The sequence below is a fragment of the Silurus meridionalis genome, chromosome 20 (assembly GCF_014805685.1).
Source record: "Silurus meridionalis isolate SWU-2019-XX chromosome 20, ASM1480568v1, whole genome shotgun sequence".
NCBI classification, from domain to species: Eukaryota; Metazoa; Chordata; class Actinopteri; order Siluriformes; family Siluridae; genus Silurus; species Silurus meridionalis.
The window spans coordinates 9155001-9176028 of NC_060903.1; the positions used below are offsets into that span (position 1 = coordinate 9155001).

The 21028-nt window shown below is 36.0% G+C and overlaps 1 protein-coding gene across 3 annotated transcripts in view; it reads right to left on the bottom strand.

Moving 5' to 3' along the window:
* The window catches only part of pax3a (paired box 3a), a 25381-nt gene extending 6274 nt beyond the window's left edge, over positions 1 to 19107 (bottom strand). For 2 of the 3 annotated variants that reach the window (XM_046877193.1, XM_046877195.1), the window contains exons 1-7: positions 18696 to 19107; positions 17953 to 18188; positions 17347 to 17476; positions 16843 to 16986; positions 3921 to 4120; positions 3276 to 3441; positions 2679 to 2902 (exon numbers count right to left, since the gene is read on the bottom strand). In XM_046877193.1, the coding sequence (XP_046733149.1) occupies positions 2679 to 2902; positions 3276 to 3441; positions 3921 to 4120; positions 16843 to 16986; positions 17347 to 17476; positions 17953 to 18188; positions 18696 to 18780 (1185 nt within the window). In that variant the 5' untranslated portion in view covers positions 18781 to 19107. The remainder of the gene's footprint in view (positions 1 to 2678; positions 2903 to 3275; positions 3442 to 3920; positions 4121 to 16842; positions 16987 to 17346; positions 17477 to 17952; positions 18189 to 18695) is intronic. The other variant, XM_046877194.1, reaches the window with a different exon arrangement.
* Between the last annotated feature and the right edge of the window lie 1921 nt (positions 19108 to 21028).

The following is a 21028-nucleotide window of genomic DNA, read 5'->3' on the forward strand; positions in this document are numbered from 1 at the left end:
TCTGTATCTTGGTCAGACTCAAAAAGGGTAATGAACAAAATGTATAAATGTAATCTAATTTTTTTATTTTGATTTTAAGTTATGTTAAGATTCTCTTTCAACTGTAGCTGAAAATATTAAATATTGTAAACATTCTAAAAATTCAATTTTTATTTTACTCTGTGTGTGTGTGTGTGTGTGTGTGTGTGTGTGTGTGTGTGTGTGTGTGTGTGTGTGTGTGTGTCTGTGTCTGTGTCTGTGTGTGTGTATCTCTGTGTCTGTGTGTCTGTGTGTGTCTGTGTGGACTTTTTATAGGCACATATTGGGGTTAAGGTAAAAGTCAAATTTAACATCTATCTATAAATCTGAATGCATGTATTTAAGTCTCTGGTAGTAAGGAAAAGAGTGTGAATGTGGCTGAATGTGTGTATATGTGTGCATATGCATCTGTAGTGTTTCTGGTTTGCAGTGGTTCCGGGGCTTATGTTCTACGGCGTGAGAATGCGGGTGGTTTCAACAGGCTTGGTGCAAAAAGAACACTGGTATGTGCTGGATTATACGCCAGACCTGTGAGATTTTTACCCATGGGGCAAGTGAGCTGAGCCAGGCTGTAGCACATGACTACTCTCTCTTTACCCACACACGTACACATACATACCAACAATGCAATAATACATCCAAAAGAATAATGCCATATATCTCTGCATATTTGCAAATATTTAGATATTTAATAGCCAGAATATAAAAAATGTAATTTTTGCTGTAGATTACTGTTTACAAATGGTTTTACTGTCCAATTTACAACCCACTTAAATATAATAAAATCAATACAGGAGACAAGTAATATTCTCCACAGCTTAAAAAAGTGTCTGAATTAATTTTTCCAATTGCAAAATTACTTTTTTTCTTTTGTTTTTATAATTCCTGGTTTGTACCAAAATAAATATAAACAATAAACATGGTAAATACTTAAAATACAAATGATTTAAGCCATAAGGAAATGTCTTCATTGTGAATCATATCAAGTCTGTGCTGTGTCCAGCCTTTAACCACTCAATAAATATATAAATGAAACAATTAAGAAATAAAGTGAGTCATTAGCATAAATTACACAGCACATTATGAAGGATAAATTCTCTCATTCCAATCAATTAAGGTTCTGGAACATTCCATAATTAGAATCACAGACACAAAATTGTGCCCTCATCGTGACACCCCATGTCTCTTGCTCTCCAGGGGCAACAGAAGGCCACTAATCAGCTTTGGCCAGGGTCATACACACACCAATATGTGCACACACACACACACACACACACACACACACACACACACACACACACAAACTAATAGAAATACCATATTCTGTGTGAATTTTAGAGACACCAATCCCATGTTTAATGGCTTGTAAAGGGGTCAGGTTTAATAAAGAAAAACTTTACATTTATACTTTCCAATGCAATGTCATCTCATCCATGTTAAACAATGAAGTCAAACAAATATTACAATCAGTCAGTTATTTGGGAAGAATGGCCATCACACAACAGCAGACACTGCAACCAGACCAAAAAATAACAACATTCAATGACAACGAATTTCATTGTCAAATTTTATTTCTGGATTTCTGGATATATTTAGACATAAATATGCTCTCTGTCACCCTGTTTTGTACGTAATAACTAAAAAAAAGTCCCGCGAGGCCCTTCTGCATAAACAGAATCACATGCAACAGTTTCGACACCCTTCCGCTCCCCAACCATCTATGCTTCCCACCACAAGACTTTTACAGCCTTTTGTTGAATTCTTTTTAAGTCATCAAGTACATAGTAGACGTCCCCATGTGCTTCCACAGTATCACGTGTGTGATCGAGCAGGAGGCACCTCTGAGGTGCTTAGTAGCTCATTTTCCGCTTGTTAGCATGGCTGCACATCGTGCTCACCACGGGAGATAGCAGCCGACGAGTGTGTAATCACATAATTGTCTTTTCACTTCTCATTTTCATCACCATCCCTTCTGCCACTTGTTTACTTTCACTCTAGCCTTTACTCTCTTCATTTGCTGCTACACTATCAGTCACCATGATAGCTAGTGGACAAAGTTTTTGATTTTATGCCTTAATATGCTGTAGAGCATTTCCATTATGATTTCCACCCCTCAGTCTCTAGTATGCTAGGCACAAAAATTTTAACTCAATGAAATTTTTGCTTTTAACAATATGAATGTAGATCTACTATGTAGATCTACTGAGCAAAGCCCTAATGAACAGTGGCAAAGAACTTCCTGAGTTTATATGAGGAAAAAGGTTTGTGTTTACAGTACTCGTCTACTGTATTTAGGTGAGCTTAATCATTAAAGCATGAGTGGATAACAAACATAACCAAAACACACCTTAAATAAATCAGACAGATTGCTATGTCCAGTGCATTTTACAAAATTGAATATTACTTGATATTATCACTTGATTGATGAAGGTTATTACAAGTTAAAATTTCAGTTGCCAACAAATGAGACATGTTCAAACTTGCCAACATGATCAAAGCTTTTTTTTTATCAGCCTTACCTTGGAAGGAATTGATTCCTATACTCAGTCATGACTATGCCCTCTGCAGGCAGCCAAGTCATAACACACGAACACAATTCTTCTAACCAAACAATGCAACACCTTAAAAGTGCAATTCTACCTCAGAAACAGCGCACTGACCTGTGTTGAGAGACCGTTGGTAATAGCAGGGTTAACCGGGTTAGAGTGGCTTGGTGCTGGCACAAAGCTGTCTGAGTAGCCTGAAAAGCCATGACGACCTGAAGAGAGGCAGTAGGCTGAAGTAGCATCCTGAGCTCCCGGGGTGGTCGCTAGACCGCTCTGGTGCACTGAAGTTGGTGGAAGAGGCTGGGGTCTGTGCACTGTGCTGGTTTGTTCTGTTAATGCTGATAGAAAGCAGAAAAAAAACGAAGTTAGGCTGTATTTAGAATAGGCATTTTTGTCAGAATTGTCATTTATATGTAAAAAGTCAAACGTGTTAGATTTTGGCATCAATGATATTGTATATAGCTAACAACATTGCTACGAATATAATGTGCTTACATTTTTTTAACATGTTCCAACATGTTCCTTCCTATTTTATCTATTTTATAAATAGAGCTTGAGTGATGACGATGATGATAATAGTATTAGTATTATTATTATTAGATTAATGCAGGTGACAACACTGAAATATTTTATACATAGAGCCACTGTGTTTACATTTTTTAAGTGTACCGAATAAGTGGGAGTTTGACCTAAATATGGCATCCAACCAACCTTGTGGTATAGATGATGCAGAGTAAGGACTTTCTGGAAGCTGATATGGCTGTAAACTGGACATGGCCGATGGTGGGAATCCTCCAGGAATCAGGTGATTGAATGCCATCAGCTGATTTGCCCCTGCTTGCTTCCTCCAGCGAGCCCGTCTGTTGCTAAACCACACCTAGAAATCAAAACACCCAAAAAACTCTAATTAACAAGGTGTCTGTGCTAAAATCTCTTTGGGGCAAAAAGTGTGATTAAGGAAATATAAGTCCTGTGTGTATATTTAGTGAAAAATATTAAACAAAACTTTGCAGCATGAGAGTGTAGGATCTTCAGTGTGCTTGTGACAAAGGAGTGGGTGCAGAATCATTTATAAGCACATGAGTATGTGTATGAGAGAGTTTGTGTAATGGAGTGTGCTTGTGTTGCCCATACAAAAAAAGTCACAAGTCGAGAGCCTGAGATCATAATTCAAAGAGTTTAAAAGTATTTAAATAAAGGCATTTAATAAACAGTATTTTAGCTGGGTTTTCTCTCTCTCTCTCTCTCTCTCTCTCTCTCTCTCTCTCTCTCTCTCTTTCTCTGTGTGTGTGTGTGTGTGTGTGTGTGTGTGTGTTGTGGTGGTGGGAGGGGAGGGGGCGGTTTTTATGTGTTTACCTGCACTCTTGCTTCAGTAAGTTTGGCTCTTTGGGCGAGCTCCTCGCGTGTGTAGATGTCAGGGTAGTGTGTGCGCTCAAAAGCTCTCTCCAGCTCCTCAAGCTGCTCGGCAGTGAATGTCGTGCGACTGCGGCGCTGTTTTCTCTTCAGGGGCAGACCTGGCTCTGAGTCTATATCGGAACCCTCGTCTGAATGACTCGCTAAAACAAATATTGCACAGTCATGTTAGCTAAATGAAGTCCTCAGCCCTTTACAGATTTCATGTATGGGAATGAAGGAAACTGGTGTTGATCTGGTATACACAAGAGAAATATAAAATATAGACAAAGTGATGTAATAGACGTTAACATGGTTGTTTTAAAATTTCACCTGCAGATCCACAATTGGTTTTGAGACAAATATGCTTTTAGATTTCAAATATATCAAAATTACTCATACAGGAATATTCTGCAATCAATGTTTTTTAGATTTTCTGCACAGAATCAACAGTTGTTATATTTTCTAGAAAATAATATTGTTATTTTCCTAGAGATGATTAGATTCACTTTAAATGTAGACATGCAGATGCATGCAGAAACATACACACACACTCAAACACAAACACACACACACACAAAATCATGCATGCATGCACACTATGTTTGTGCTCGCTGTAAGTTTTGGACAGTGTTTATTCACGGGTCATTCAGACTGCCCTTGAGCTTGGAGCTAAGCATCTCCAAGGAGGCGGGGATGGGGCTCTCTATCAAATAATGATTAGGCCTCTCAAACTAGCGTGACAGCCTGCTTTTGTGCAATAATTCGCCTCGAAATCCCCAGTCTGCAACGCACAAACATGGCATCTGTTTCGTCCGACACCAACCATATCTTTTCTCTAACTCCTTTCTTTTCATCTGCCCCTCTCCCCATATCTTTATGATTCAACCCTGCAATAGTGGGAACAGTTCACCAAGCATGGATATTTGTCCTGTGAGAGCTGATAGATATAATCTTATAAAATCTTGATTTTTGAGATTTATTTATCTTACCTGTTACATACCTGCAAGCAATCAACTATTTCTTTTTGTGTTTAGTTTGTTTAAGTTACTGACAATTCATAAAAAGGACAAGAAAATGTCATCAGTCAATGAACCACGAAGTTCCAGTTTAACAGTAAAAACAAAGCTCATCCACACATTTTTCTCACAAACATAGGAAAAAAAATCTAAATATACTATCGTATGTCTCATATTGTGTTTAAAAAATAAAATAGTTTATTAAATTAAATTGTCAAGAAATCCATACTATGTAAAACGGGTGTCATTTCTAATTTCAACCAGTGCTTTTAATTTTCCAAGTCAGGCTTAAATAAGTAACCAGTATATACTTATACATAAAAAGTCTGTATTACTTTATTAAAATGTGTCAGTTATCACTGACAGCATTAAAAGTATAAAAGACTGATAATATAAGAGCTAGTTTGCAAGAACAACACAAACATCTGCAGCTCTGACACTGGTACTAAATGCAAACTTGGTTAACTTATAATTCATTAATCTTGAATTGATTTTAATCTTGAGCTGATAAAAAAAATATAAAAAATGAACCGAAAATAAATTAAATTCCTCAAGTACTTGTGAATGGAGAGTAAGAGATCCCGAATTTGAACTTTAATTAAAAGCAAAAAGAAGTCACACTAGCAGGAGAGCTGCTGTGATTATACAGCCACACAGGAAATATTGCAACTTGCTACCAGCATGGGTCTCGCTAGGCATCTCACAAGGATTTGGAGCGGAGAGAAGAGAAGGACAGAGAAAAAACTGGAAAGGAAGAAGAGAGTGACAGAGCCAGACAGAGTGAAGTACGTTTTATACAATTTTACATGGACGTAAAAATAAAGTCTTTGCACATTTTGAAAGCAAGTGCAGTTATCATATTCTATTTTCATGAAACTTGCAAATAAAAACAACAAATGATCAAAAGTAAATATGGTTCAACAGTTGAGGAAAGTAACAGTTGGAGAAAAGGCTAAGTGTTAATTATGGAGTTCAAAGCTCAATACTTGTCTTTCTCTTGTCCCTTTCTCTCTCGTCTTTCTTCTCTGAGTTTTTATTATCTGCAACTGTGGCAAAAACACTCCATCATGGGCTGTGAGTTAATAGTAAATGACACTGTTACTTTTGTCATCCTCCATTCTCTCTCCCTCTCTCTTGCTCTCTCCTACTCAGGGAGTTATTTGGGCGTCTTTTGTTGGCCTATATGGAGAAGCCTGTGGCTGAAGGCTTTGGAGTCTGATTTCCACGCTCCATCTGTAGGATCCATCAGAGCTGGGCAGGCGGGCATTCAGGACCGCTGTCACCTGCCCAGCGGGGGAAGGGGCACAAGGGGGGCACAATGGGGGCAGGACGTGGGGGCCAATGGGGGAACAGCAGGGGCCACCCCGATCCTTCCTTCACCATCGCCAGGGGGTTTTACGTGTGGATGGGGGGCTTAAAGAGGAAGGTAAGAAAGTATATATATATATATATATATATATATATATATATATATATATATATATATATACTTTCTTACCTTCCTTTTGCTCTTATTCTTCTTTTTATAATGATTGATGTCTTATATTTCAGCAATCTTTTTTACGTCTGCTAATGAAATCTAAAGAAATCAAGGTTTTGCAAAAATGCTACTATGGGTTTGTAATTGGTAAATTGTACAAGTCTTGTAAACTAAACCTGCTAACCTAAAAGTCTGAAGTATGTTTAAATTCCCCCACAGAATGCCCTCAAGCTATTAACTCAACTGCAATGGCACCTGTAGGAACTTCCCTATCATAGATATCACTGTTCTCAAAAAATTCCAATAAACCATAGTTCTCTGATGGATCGATGGATGAATGGATGAATGGATGAATGGATGAATTAAATATTGATACACCAGATGGAAGGGGTGTCAATGTGTTTACATGGACTTTACTAGGAAGTCACTTCAAGAAATAGGAAGCACTGGCTGGTTTCCTGCAGAGTTTTTTGCCTAACTACAAAACTAGGAATTCACCAAAAAGCCTCCTCCATCACTTACTACTTCTAATTCAGACAGGTCCTGGGGGAAAACTATATCTTACTCTATTTCCATCTCTTTATGTTTTCTCTCTTCTTGTAAGTCTTTGTTTTTATATGCACCCAACTCAGGTTAGGACAGCTCACTTAAGAGGGTAGCAGAGATAAATAGTGTTTTCCATCTGACTTTTAATCAGGAGAGGAAATTAGGCTTTTAAATGAAGTTGCGCTGCCAGACAGGACTAAGACTTTTTTCCTTTGGGAGAAGAAAGTAGCAGAGTCTCACTGTATAGCCTGATTTGGCTTGGTACCGCAGATGCAGGCTCTCTCGCTGTGTTTGTGGAGGCAGTAATAACAATACTTCCCCCGCTGTCACAGTGCAAGGCTATTCATTAATTTGACACAAGGTGCATGCCTTCTATTCGAGGAGGGTATTTGTATTCAGAGCAGTCACTCCTGGAGTGTGCATACACACACACATATACACACACACACACACACACACACACACACACACACACACGCAGAACAAAAAGGGCAAAAACTGTTAAAAACTCTATAGACCTAAACACAGCCTTACTATTTATCAACCCTCTATCAGAGTGGAAGGAGAGGACTAAAGAAGAGAGAGAGAAAGAGAGGGAGAGAGAACGAACCACCCTGTTGAATGGGTTCCACCTGCGGACATAAGAATGCAGCACTGATGCAGAAAGAATTCCACTGGTCCAAATAGCAACATGAGGACAACACTGAGCAGTGATGGCAACAGGAGGAGACTTTGTTAACTTTGCCATGTTACTATTGGAAGCATGACTGGTGTTCCAGTTTTGCAGTGTTTACTCAGTGTTTGTCTGGTAGCATGCTTCTCATGCACACAACCCTTTTTATGTTCATGCACACCCTCACAGAGACCCGGTGTCACACTTTCTCTGTAAATATGTTAAGCAAAAGAGGTGAACCTCACCCCAGAGCGAGTGAGTCAGCAAATGACATTTGATTGACACTGTAGATTAGGCCAAACCTTAAAAAATTAAAGAATGCTGAAAAGAAGATTTTCTTTTCCAGAAAAAGGAAACATGGTGGGAAGGGTGGGAGAACAAAACTGAAAAAAAGAAGCGAAAAGAGAAAGGAGATCGAAAAAGCTTAAGAGAGAGTAGCCATCTGGGCCGTTTATAGCTCTTAGTAGGGGGAGAGTCATCTCCTCCTGAGGGGCAGTTAAATGGCAGGGTAATTGAGCTAGTGACATGTGTTCAGCAAACAAAACAAAAGGCAGAAGAGACAAATGAAGCATTTATTTGCTCAGTGGAGGAGCGCTGGCCCTTTGGGCTCTTGGGCCCGTGTGCCGCTGCTGGAGTGTATTAAGGAGTATATAGAGGGCCAGCAGATGCAGAGGAAAGAATGGTTAAGAGACTGATTATGAGTCCATCTGCGGCTGGCATTTAGTTAAGAGGGAGGAACTGGGGAGGCACTCAGCCTGCTAAAGAGACACTAACTCTCCAGCTGGAGAGAGCAAGAGTGACAGAGTAATGGGGGAAAAAATTAAAAGAGCAAAAGTGGTGTAAGTAGGGGCTACAGTAAAAGTAATTAAATATATTTTAAGTAATATATTGATCTTAATTAATATATTTATGCAACACCCAAGAGTTAATTGAATTTCACCCAATTAAAACATATTCATAAACAAACAAATAGAACATATTGTAGTTAATTTGATGTAAAAACTAAGTGGGAAAAGTAGGCATTGTTAGTGTCACATTTACACCGGAACATGCACTATGGCACCCAATCGCTTTATTAGACCAAAACAGCACCCATATAGAGCAGCAAGTGAACACACACTATGTATCACTACTAAAAAAAACTCTCAGAAGAAAGAAAGAAAAAATATTGTTTGACTCCAGCCGCTATCATTAACATTTGTGGCAAAATGTACTTTATAAAAAAATATAATAATAAGGCTTTTTTGTTACACTTAAATTACTTTCTTCCATTACTTCTTAAATCCCGAAACAAATAAATAGTATTAAGTTCAGAATTTCATGTAAATTATTTGTCATTTGTAATTATTTGTAATAAAAAAATTTTTAATAAACTAAGGCCTTTTTAGATACTTTGTGTGTGAGGTCAATTTCCCATTCAAATAAAATGTCTGAAAAAGTTTCTGGGTAAAAATGTTACCAACCCACTATTTATTCGGCTTAAACAGCCTGTATAAAAAAAACTCCGGCTGCACTCATAAAGAACTTATTCCCAAAGCTCCATTTACCTTTCATTGGGAGAAACAACATTATTTTAACCCTCGCTGCCAACAGAGAAAGCATTTGCAGAGAAGTGACCCAGGGCTCATCTGTAACCAAGCACATTTACAGACTCACACACTCTGGGGATCAGAAAGTGAACAAGGTGCTGCATCTCTGTTCTGATGCTCTGCCTACTTTATAATCTACACCTCGCAGGGCTCAGTTGCATACATTTAATTTGATTTGTATAGCGCTTTTGAGAACATCCATTGCCACAAATCAGTTTATATAAATAAATAGAATGAGTATATATTTAAAATTCATATAGGGGAATTTTATCCCTATAAGTCAGTGGTAACAACAACATCTACTCAACAGAGTCCTTAGTAGTTTAATGACCCTACTTAAATAAAAAATATATATTTATTATGACTAAAATAATAAAATAATAATAAAAATCACAAACTACACAGCTGCTTTAAATTGAAGTTAATAGAACAACTGACACAAGCATATGCACATTTTCACCAGATAAATGATTAGACTTACGCATTTTAATCAGTTTGTTATTAGACTTCCTCCTCTCATGTGTCTGTGAATAAGTTTTTGCTACAGAAACGCTAACTTATTAATAACACAGGCTTATTAATATAAAATTGTGATTTGATTTACAACCAGAACTATTGTCAGTCAGTAATTCAACAGTGTTGGGTATAAATTGGGTTAATCTTTTAATGTTAGAAAATCTCCTAAAAATCTCCTCGATATATGTAAGAATCAGACAGAGCTTTTTTTGACTACATTTTATTTTACATACCTGATGATGTAAAAAGAATGTTTAAACAACTAAATTCAACAAGTTGCATTTGCTGTCCTGTGAATAATTTTTATCTTTTTTTTTTTCATTTTTTTGTGATATTTAATAAAAGATTTATGAATGAAAGCATATATAGTGTATTTGTTACTGTTTCTAAAAAGAAAAGGGAAGAGACATTTAAGGAAAATAAATTAAGGTCACATAACCCCTGTCTATATATTAACCTCACCTATTAATGCAAAAATGTGCATGGCTGAACTAGAAAAAATTATCAGGAAGAAGATAAATACATGTATCCACTTTTCGTTTCACAAAACGCAGAACTTCATTCTTTCTTCATCTCACTCTATCTATCCGCCTCTAATTTCCCAAAGTTACAGAATCGCGCCGAGAAATAAGAGTGAGAAGTGAAGTTCCCCGAGTTAAGTGATTGACAACGTTGTCTTGTTTTTCTCAATTAACCATCTTATTGTGTGTGTTTATAGGTTGGCCCCTACCCCTTTGACCTCTCCACTTTCCTTTTTATCCTCTGCTCACACTAACACTTCCAAAAGAACATAGAGCGAGTGTGTGTGTGTGTGTGTGTGTGTGTGTGTGTGTGTGTGTGTGTGTGTGTGTGAGAGAGAGAGAGAGAGAGAGATCTATTTGGAGAGGAGCGCCTATTCTCCTTGACCTTCCATTGCTCACTTACTCTTTCAGCCACTTCAAACTGTCTTTGAGAGAAGTTTGGAGTGAAAGAGGGAAGTCCATCAGCTCAGAGGGGCCAGGCCTGGGCGCAACCCCAGAACCCCACTTCAAAGATACCCTGCATTCATTAATTGTCCTTTGAATTAATATCAGAGGATCACAATGCTGGTGCCACAAGAGAAAGAAAAACCAATGAAGCATAGAGTCAAGCATTCATTTGTAGATAAACTTGGGGTATGTGTGTGAGTGAGTGTGTGTTTATTTCATTTAAAGTTGCAGCACAAAAGGAGTACTTTCTTAATAGAAAAGACAAACAGAGGAGGATTGGGGGAAAAGAAAAACAGAACAGCCCTGAAATACTAAGAGTATGACAGAATTATGTTAAATGATATTCTTATAAAGCAATGCCAGTACACTTCACTTCCCAGAAATTCCTAATGTAATGAAAATTAGCCTCATGGGCCACAGTGATTTCCTCTGCTGAAAAAAAAAAAAAAAAGACAAACGCCCATTTACAAAGGTTGTAAAAAGCATAGGTTTTTTTTTTTGTACAAAAATACCAGATCCTGATAGCAGAAATGTGCAATGGAGCAAGCATGTATTTTAAACCTAGTCATAAAGTATTTCATATTAGTTGCATTATCACTAAAGCAACAGCAACTGCTTTTTATTTGATACAAAATACAATTCTACGAAAAGCTGCAAGCAGTAAATCCCTCAGCAAAACCTTAACCACATATAGCTTCAGATTTCATTGGATGGCATGAATATCTACAAAAATGTAAATTATTTGAGATATTTCCAATTGTGTTATAATAACTACTTTTAAAATTCACTGCATTATGAAATTCAGTTGATTCCACATGTAGAATCAGAAAAAGAGAAAGAGAGGACACTGAGATGAACAGGGATGAATTTAGTGCTGCATCTCTCTGCCTGCAGGGCTTCAGAGTCATGACTGAGAAAAGCATTCCAGCAGGAAGACTAGGCCCCTTGTTTATTGATCACGGACACAGTCCTGTCTTTCTTTCTCCCTCTTTTCCCCCCTTCTTTGTACACAAATGTACTCTAAAAATGCATCATGCATTTACAATCATACCAGAAAAACATAACTATTCCCAAAAAGCTGTACAGCTATGTGAAAGAGGCATTTGGGGGGAAAAAAAACTCAGCTCCTGTAATCATATAACATAAATCTGACTGTTCCATGTTGAGTGATGCAAGTTCTATTCTTAGATCCACAACAGCATCACTCTTTTGCTTTTTGTCTTGTTTGTCTGTCTCTCACACTACTCTTTCTCTCTGTCTTGGTCTCTCTCTCTCTCTCTCTCTCTCTCTCTCTTGCTCTCTTTCTCTCTCTGTCTGTCTGTCTCTCTCTCTCTCTCTCTCTCTCTCTCCGTCTATTGAGCAAGTTCCTTGCCAGAATACTGGCGAGCCAGCACCCCCACTTTATTTACACAAACAAAGTCCTCCTCGCTTTCTTTCATGTTTTGTTAGGAGTTGATTCTCCCTGTCTTCCTGGCTATTGGCCTGCGGGAGGGACAATAGCCTCGGGAGAATGGCAGCAGATTGTTGGAATGCTCCTCAATGAAACTAATTATTACATGTTGACTGCGTTCACCATGGCACATCTGAAGGCACTAAGCTTATTCAATTGGCCTCGGCAGGACTCCCTTTCGAAAAAAAAAGAAAGAAAGAAAAAAAAAAACTTGATCCCTTTGACTGTTTGTATTTCTGAGTTTTCTTTTCTTGCCCGCCATAAAATGAAAGTCTGAGAGAGCGGGGGCCATTGCTCTTTGATGACTTTAGTTACTTTTAATTAGCTAAATGAGGCTCGAGAATTGTCAGCTTTTCCAAAGTTAATAGTATAAGGGAAAAGAGAGGACGCAATCATCTGAGCTTGTCTTTGTGAGAAAATCTTTATTAATATACACATAGCCCAATGGGTTAGGAAGGAAAATCTTTTAATTCTTGAAATATAAGTTAAGATTTGCATCCTAGAAATAAATAAATATATATATATATATATATATATATATATATATATATATATATATATATATATATATATATATATATATATATATATATTTATATTTATTTATTTATTTATTTATTCTTTCAAAATGTTTAAAGTAAACAATTATAGAGAGGCATCCATATATACCAATATGAACAGTACATACATACATATCTATCTATCTATCTATCTATCTATCTATCTATCTATCTATCTATCTATCTATCTATATCTATCTATCTATCTATATCTATATCTATATCTATCTATATATATATATATATATATATATATATATATATATATATATATATATATATGCAGAGATCCTCTCATGAACCGCACAGGCTCTTGCCTGTAATAATGCTGTAATATCCACTGCCTCAGCAGCATCTTGCTTGTAAGGGAAACTTTCACTGCTACAGTATAGTGATGCTCCACTGATTCAGTCTGCTGCTTCACTGCCCTGGCTTTTCCCAGACAAATAAATCTTAAAGGCATATGCTTTGATCTCAGCACTTAAAGAGACCCCAACAATAGGTTTTTGAGGAGTGGGGGCAGTGGGCCAACAGGCCCTACTCACTGACAACTATAGACTCAAGAACCTACTTAATCAATATTTGGTAAAAACACTCCCTCTTGATACTGAAAACACCCTTTTCAGATTTTAATTGAGCAGCATAAAAAAAAGAGCAACAACCAGGAGCCCAAGTGAAAGAGACAGCAGAGTGAAATATTGCTTCTCCCGAGCTACCTCGCAGTAAATAAGCTAAAAAGACAAAAGAGGGAAAGACTTTACTGTCCGTCAGGAGGGATAAGAACACTGTGAGGAGGGCTTGAGTTTTATGATGCGCACAGATTAGCATTTGGACAAAAGATAATTGTTTGTTTGCCACTCAGCTAAAAAAGGGAACACTTATAGTGTTGAATCAACTTTACAAAGTGTTAAAGTATCATTTATGTTTATTTGTGCACCATGAGACTTTTTCACTATTTTCACATGCATTTTATGATTATATTATGCACACTTACACATATTACTATATTAATTTCAAGTAGTGTTATTTTACCTTAACTGCCATAAATGCCATTTTTGGTTTGTTTGTTTGGTTGGTTGGTTGGTTGGTTTTTTACTTGATTATTTTATTATAATTTTATTTAGAATAATATAATGTCTTAACATTAGTGGTTCTAAATACACAATTTTAAAAGAGATTTTCTGTACTTGAAGTGTATATGTGCATATATATATATATATATATATATATATATATATATATATATATATATATATATATATATATATATATATATATATATATATTACAATCTATATATATATTACAATATAATTCATATATATATATATATATATATATATATATATATATATATATATATATATATATATATATATAAAACATATATATTTCGTTTTTATTTACATATTACATATTACAGATAGATATTTATATATTATATATTTTCTGTACTTGAAAGTATATATATATATATATATATATATATATATATATATATATATATATATATATATATATATATATATATACACTTTCAAGTACAGAAAATATATAATATATAAATATCTATCTGTAATGTGTAATATGTAAATTTCTATTTATAATATATAAATCTATACTATAAAGATATAAATATATATATTTTTTTTTTTGCATAATGCTGTGTAACAATTAATATTTGCTTGACCTTTAGATCTTGTTTAACTACCCTTATAAGCTCTGTTCTTTGTCCAGCTTTTCATAGACTCGTATCAATTTTGCGTCTACAATAAAAAAGGCTCCAGAGTAGCCTGGTGAAATAATTAGGAACTGATTCCCGCGCGTGACGCATAAGAGAGAGACGAGCGCGCGCCGTGGGCGGAGACGAGAGGGCGGAGCTTTGAAAGTAGAGTCGATAAAACACGCTCGATTTTAATCAAGAGCCGGGAGTTTCAATGGCGATCGTAGAGCACAACGTGGTGCTTTCCTAAACGTGATCCGATCCCACCCTAATAACCCAGAGTTTAATGCAGAAGCGAGGTTGCGAAAGGAGGTTAGAAGAATGTCAGGGCCTGGATCAGGTTCCAAGTTTAAACAGAGAGAGAGAAGTGAAAAGAAGCGAGTATTACCCGCTGGCTGTGACTCCGTGTGCGGATGTTACACTTTACATCTAATAGAAGAGTCTGGGATTAATAACCTGTGTTACTAACTAAATATAATTTGTAAAATCCCTGATATCCCTAAGCCTCAAGAAAGGCTGGATGCCTCTAAATAAGGACACATGGAAAGCCTAAATGCCTAACACATTTTGGTCTGTAGTTCAGACAACCATTTCATTTTCTGCACATGTTTAATAGGAATTCAAATAATTATGGAGAAAAAAAAAAACTTTGTTATTACGTGATTACTGAATACTAAGCCTGAATCCTTATCATCATAAAAACTGCCTCTAATGAGTCTGCGATCAACAAGTGTTAGCACTTGTCTAATTCTTTTTACTGCTGATTACTTCCTCACTGACGCGTGAATTTATTATTATTTGTTACATTTTTTCTTTCGTTTTTGCTGAAAGGTTTCCAGGGAGATATTATTTGGACGAAAGCGTAAATGTATTTTGGTCGATGCCGTGCGCATTGCGAAACCGCTGGCCAATAAAGCTCTTTCTTGAATAATTCATTTCTCATTGGCCGTCTATAATGTCTTCTCAGCGTCTTTTTGTTAGCCTATTTTTGCTGCCTTTCTCTGGATTTTTTTTTTATAAAGCCCAGTGCCCTTTGTGCGCACAAAGAAACGCTTTTGTGCACGTGAAAGCGGAGAGTGAGGCTCATGGACTCGCGCGCTTTTGTCTCCTCAAGTTCATCCTCAAGTGTCCGATTGTGCGCCGCGGTGACGCCTTTCAGGGCGCAGCTCCTGGACAAATGTTTGATTAACTGATTCCTTCACAGTTTGCTTCCTGGCCCGTTTCGTTAACCTCAGAAGTATAGTTATAATGTGTGTATATATGTGTGTGTGTGTGTGTGTGTGTGTGTGTGTGTGTGTGTGTGTGTGTGTGTGTGTGTATATATATATATATATATATATATATATATATATATATATATATATATATATATATATATATATATATATATATATATATGTGTGTGTGTGTGAATTCAGTGACCATTCAACCTCATCTCAGTGACCATTCAACCGTTGAAGTCCTATATTTTACTATGTATAAACTTAATCTAACACATATTGCAACTGACATATAACTGCTGCCTTGGCGGGAAGTTTCTCATTTGCAGTGTATTAATTATTAATAAATTATCAACCAATATACAATTCACCAACCCTGACCATACAATAACAATAAACACAACAACTACAACATTAAAACAGCACCACCAACAACAACACCAACAACAAAAACAACAACAATAATAAGTATTATTATTATTATTATTATTATTATTATTATTATTATTAATTTTCATCGTCGTCATATTAGTTATTATAATATTAAAAGTTAACTATACTAACATTATTATTATTATTAATTATTGTTTATTATTATTATTATTATTATTATTATTATTTATAAAACATAACAGTAACAGCAACACAGTAGAAATAACAGGCTAATAAAAATGTATATTATAAAATAAGTTTTGATCAGGTTTTACCTTCAACGTGTTGCATTAATAATAATAAGAGGGATATTTTATTATTATTATTATTATTATTATTATTATTATTATTATTATTATTATTATTATAAAGTAAGTTTGGATCAGATTTTACTTCCAACGTGTTGCATTAATAATAATAATAATAAGAATATTATTATTATTGTTATTATTATTGTTATTATTATTATTATTATTATTATTATTATTGTTGTTGTTGTTGTTGTTGTTGTTGTTGTTGTTGTTAATAAGAAGAAGAATAACACCAAGCTAATAATAATAAAAATCCGTACAGAGTAAACTGTGGTCAAGTTGCATAGCCAACATGTTACATACACTTCGCCGTGTTAATCAAAGCAGGATGCCATCATGCTCCATTTATGCAGGCAAAACTTTGCGCAAAAATGAAAAAGTAGAAAAATTTTTACTTACATCTGTCACCCAGAATGCCATCAATGCTGTGTTTTGCACGTCTTTCGTTTTCCTCAAGCTCCCGCTTTTCAACTTCATCATCGTCCTCCTCATCCTCCCCATTTCCTCCAAACTTACAGCGCAGAATGCGACTGATCGAGCTGACTACAGAGAGCAACAGTTTATACTAGTTACATTACACTGTTTTAGAGATGCTATCTAAACTATGAAAAAAATTAAAAGGTTGTTTTTCGTCTCTTTTTCTAAACACGTGTATTTTTTTTTAATGCATTTTAGGCTTATACAAAAAGCTCAAATGCTTAACAAAGGTTTTTGTGCACACGCTGTATTTTACTATTATCTATGAACTATTATTAAATAGTAAAATTACTAACATTACTACAATTACCTAATAATTTACTCTAATCATTTAAATTAAGCTGATTAATTATAGAATATATGTATTATTTATACATCCTTTAAGATGCTTTAAAAAAAAAAAATGAATGGTTTGATAAATGATACCTGAGGGCACGTTGTTTCTGTCACAGATGCCGTCTTTCAGTAGCTTGTCTCGGATCTCCCAACTGAACATTCCCGGATTCTCTCTCTTGTATTCCTCAATTTTCTTATCCACGTCTGGGGTGGTGTTCTGCTTTAATTTACAAAGTGGTACACGGCAAATCACTGTCCGTGTCAAAAAAACTAAGCTGAATTATTAACTGCACTGGTGCACTGAGTGCGTATTGTTTCCACAAAGGTTCTTCAAAAGTTCATTCCATTATTATTTTTCATCAGCCTTTTTTTCCTTATTTCTTCTCAAATACTCAAACAATATGTACATTATTTCAAAGTCTGAGAAAACTGTAGTAGAAATTAAATTGAGAATTAAAGCCCCAACTAATATATTCAATATTAAAAAGTAAATAAAAAAGTGAGATCTTTGTGTAGCATTGTAAGTGATGGATATAAGTGTTACAGATATTACGTAATGGACCCCTTGGGTAAAGATGATGACATTTTGGGTGGCACGTTACCACATGCGACGTTCTTTACAGGAAACTTTTTTTTCTGTTGTAAATCTAAGTCTATTTCTAAATATTATTCCTATTTAGTACATAGATCTGGTACCTTTGGCTTGCTACCTCCAATAGCGCCAGGTCGGATGGATCCTGTCTCCTGGTACCTGCACAGGATTTTGGAAACGCAGCCGTGTGAGACGCGCAGTTGGCGTGAGATGACGCACGGCCTGATCCCGTGATGCGCCATTTCCACGATCTTATGGCGAATATGGTTGGGCAGCGGGCGTCCGTTAATAAACACACCGCCGAGCTGGTTTACTCGGCCCTGGCCTAAAGGTGTTGAAACTGCAAGAAATATTACATTATTATTGTCATTTTCTTTTTTTTGCATTCACAATCGTTTAAGCGCTATAATGCAGTCCAAATTTCGAAGCAGAGATATAGTGCAAAAGTAAATTATATATTAAAAAATAATAATAGCAATAACAATAATAATAATAATAATAATAATAATAATAATAATAATAATAATAATAATATACACATGGATTTTAATCTGCAAACTGTATCCTATTGTCTAAATCTAAAAAAGCATTCCAAAACATGGTAAATCTACAGAGCACTTGATTACATTATAAACACTAACTTACATACAAACAATTTCACACTTTTAGGAGTTGCCAAATGTATTTACATCAGTAAAGTTTTACTTCTGGTCACATTTTTACTGTACGGCATTTTATGACTAAATTCAACCCACATCTAAAGCATTCACAACTGATAGGAGTAACCTTTTCCATGCAAGGTTGTTATGACTTTTCTATTTAAAGAAAAATGATGCTAATGCCCTACCTTCGAGCGAATAGCCCCCTCTCGGGTAGTTTTGAGGTGGCGTGGGGCGCACCATCCTGGGAATGCCCCCTGCTAAGGCGGCCATGTCCCGAATTCCTACAGCAACGAAGCCACTTAACGGTGGAATTAACGGTGGATTTTAGAGATCCAGGCGGAATCTGGTTGAGATCAGGGGTCGGATCTGCCCGTTATCTCTCAGGCCGACGAAGTGTCACTGTAATACGTCCTCAGAAAACCAACTTCGTAACAGGAGGAAACAGATCACTCAGAAAAAAAGGTCCTTCGAAGTTACCGAGTGATATCCAGACTAGATGAGTCCGATTTTGTTCCTAAAATAAAATTCAGAAGTCACAATTTCTTTCCGCGGCCGTTTGGACGCACTTGTTGTGTAGATTGAGTCGGCGCTTGGTAGCGAAACATTTTATCAGTTGAAGAGTTGTGTCCCTACAGCGCACCGAGGCCTGTGATTGGCTGAGAGAAGGAGGGTCCTGAAAGCCGACGGTGTTTTCTGATTGGTCCAAACATGCAAAGTTTTCTCGTGCACTGACCTCGAGGGTTCAAGGCGATGTGACACTGATAAAAACATCCACGATCAAGTCGGAAAATTTAGCGTCGAATAGTTCGAGAAGGAAACGTGTTATTTCTGATTACACAAGTTTTACCATAAGTGCTTTGATTATTAAATATAGGAGTGATCCAAGCCAAAGAGTTATACAATAATAAAAAAGTGGTTCATAAGATCTATAAAACCAGTTTTGCACTTGCAATGCACTTCTTGACGTCTTTCAAAAGCAACCTTGCAGTACTGGTCTGTTGAATGGACACAACGCGAGGCTCCCAGCAGGACATGACGCCGCCACGGCCCTAAAAACTGTCTGTAAGCAAAAGGGATGCAATTGTAAAGAGTATTTATTTGTGGCATTCATTAGGCCTAGATGCACCTTTTTCTTTTAGACTTCGCTGCTTCTTTGCATCCCATGTTTTCTTATACAACTACGCTTCATCTGTCCCTCTTTTTCTATATGCTTTTTCCCTCTGTCCTCTATAAAATAGCGTTCCTTTTTTTCTAGGGCTCATTGAGATCCACACGTCAGTCAAATCCTTTCCTGTACATTGAAGACTTCCCGATCGATCACTGGTCTGGAAGACTGCTATCAGCTGAAACAATGCTTCGTCTTTCCTTTTTTTATCCCAGACAACAGGAGCACGACATTAAGTCCACTTAGCACCCTGGGCCACTGTACACATCTTTTTTTTCCAACAGAGAATAAATGTGTTTAACTATAAGACACAACAAAGAACAAGAATTAATTCACTAAAACTTACTGGTCCGTTAGTTTATAGAAAACGCCACTTCTTACAGACTTTGTGTTTCATTTGTCTTGCAATAAACGATTTCAATTTTTTTTGTCCTCTCCACTTATGGGACTAATGTGACAAATACGTAAGCTGTCATCGGTAATAATCTGTCCAGAGACGTGTCGACAGTTAAATAACTAACCCCCCTGGTCTCTCGGGGTCTCAGAGTCTCCCTGAATTATGAGTCAAATTTGCACGTCATGAGATGCAGGATAAAAGCGCGCAGGAACTGCAGGAACACGCCAGAACAGTCATTCTCACTTGGGTACAAGCTCGCATGCATACCAGGGCCTATATATATATATATATATATATATATATATATATATATATATATATATATATATATATATATATAATTCTATTTTTTAATTTCATTAGAAATGACAGTAAAATAGTCCAAGGTGTTTTAATAATAAAGGCATTATGTATATAAAATTAAATAACACATATTTATAAACGAAATGGATATGATTACATCTGTACACTATAATAATGATAATAAAGATGGTGATGATGATGATGATGATGATGATTATAATAATAATAATTATTATTATTACAATATAATATTAGTATTGTTGCTGTTGCTGTCAATAGTAGTTTAATAATAATAATAATGATGATGGTGATGATGATGATGATGATGATGATGATGATGATGATGATGATGAGGGTGAGGATGATGATGATGATGATGATGATGATGATGATGATGATGATGATTAATATTACAATATAATATTAGTATTGTTGCTGTTGCTGTCAATAGTAGTTTAATAATAATAATAATAATGATGATGAGGAGGAGGAGGAGGATGATGATGATGATGATGATTAATATTACAATATAATATTAGTATTGTTGCTGTTGCTGTTGCTGTCAATATTGGTTTATTTGCTTACAAGTTGAGTTGCATGGCTTCTAAAGTCTCTCACATGCGATCACTGAGAGCAAACGAAACAAAAGTGAG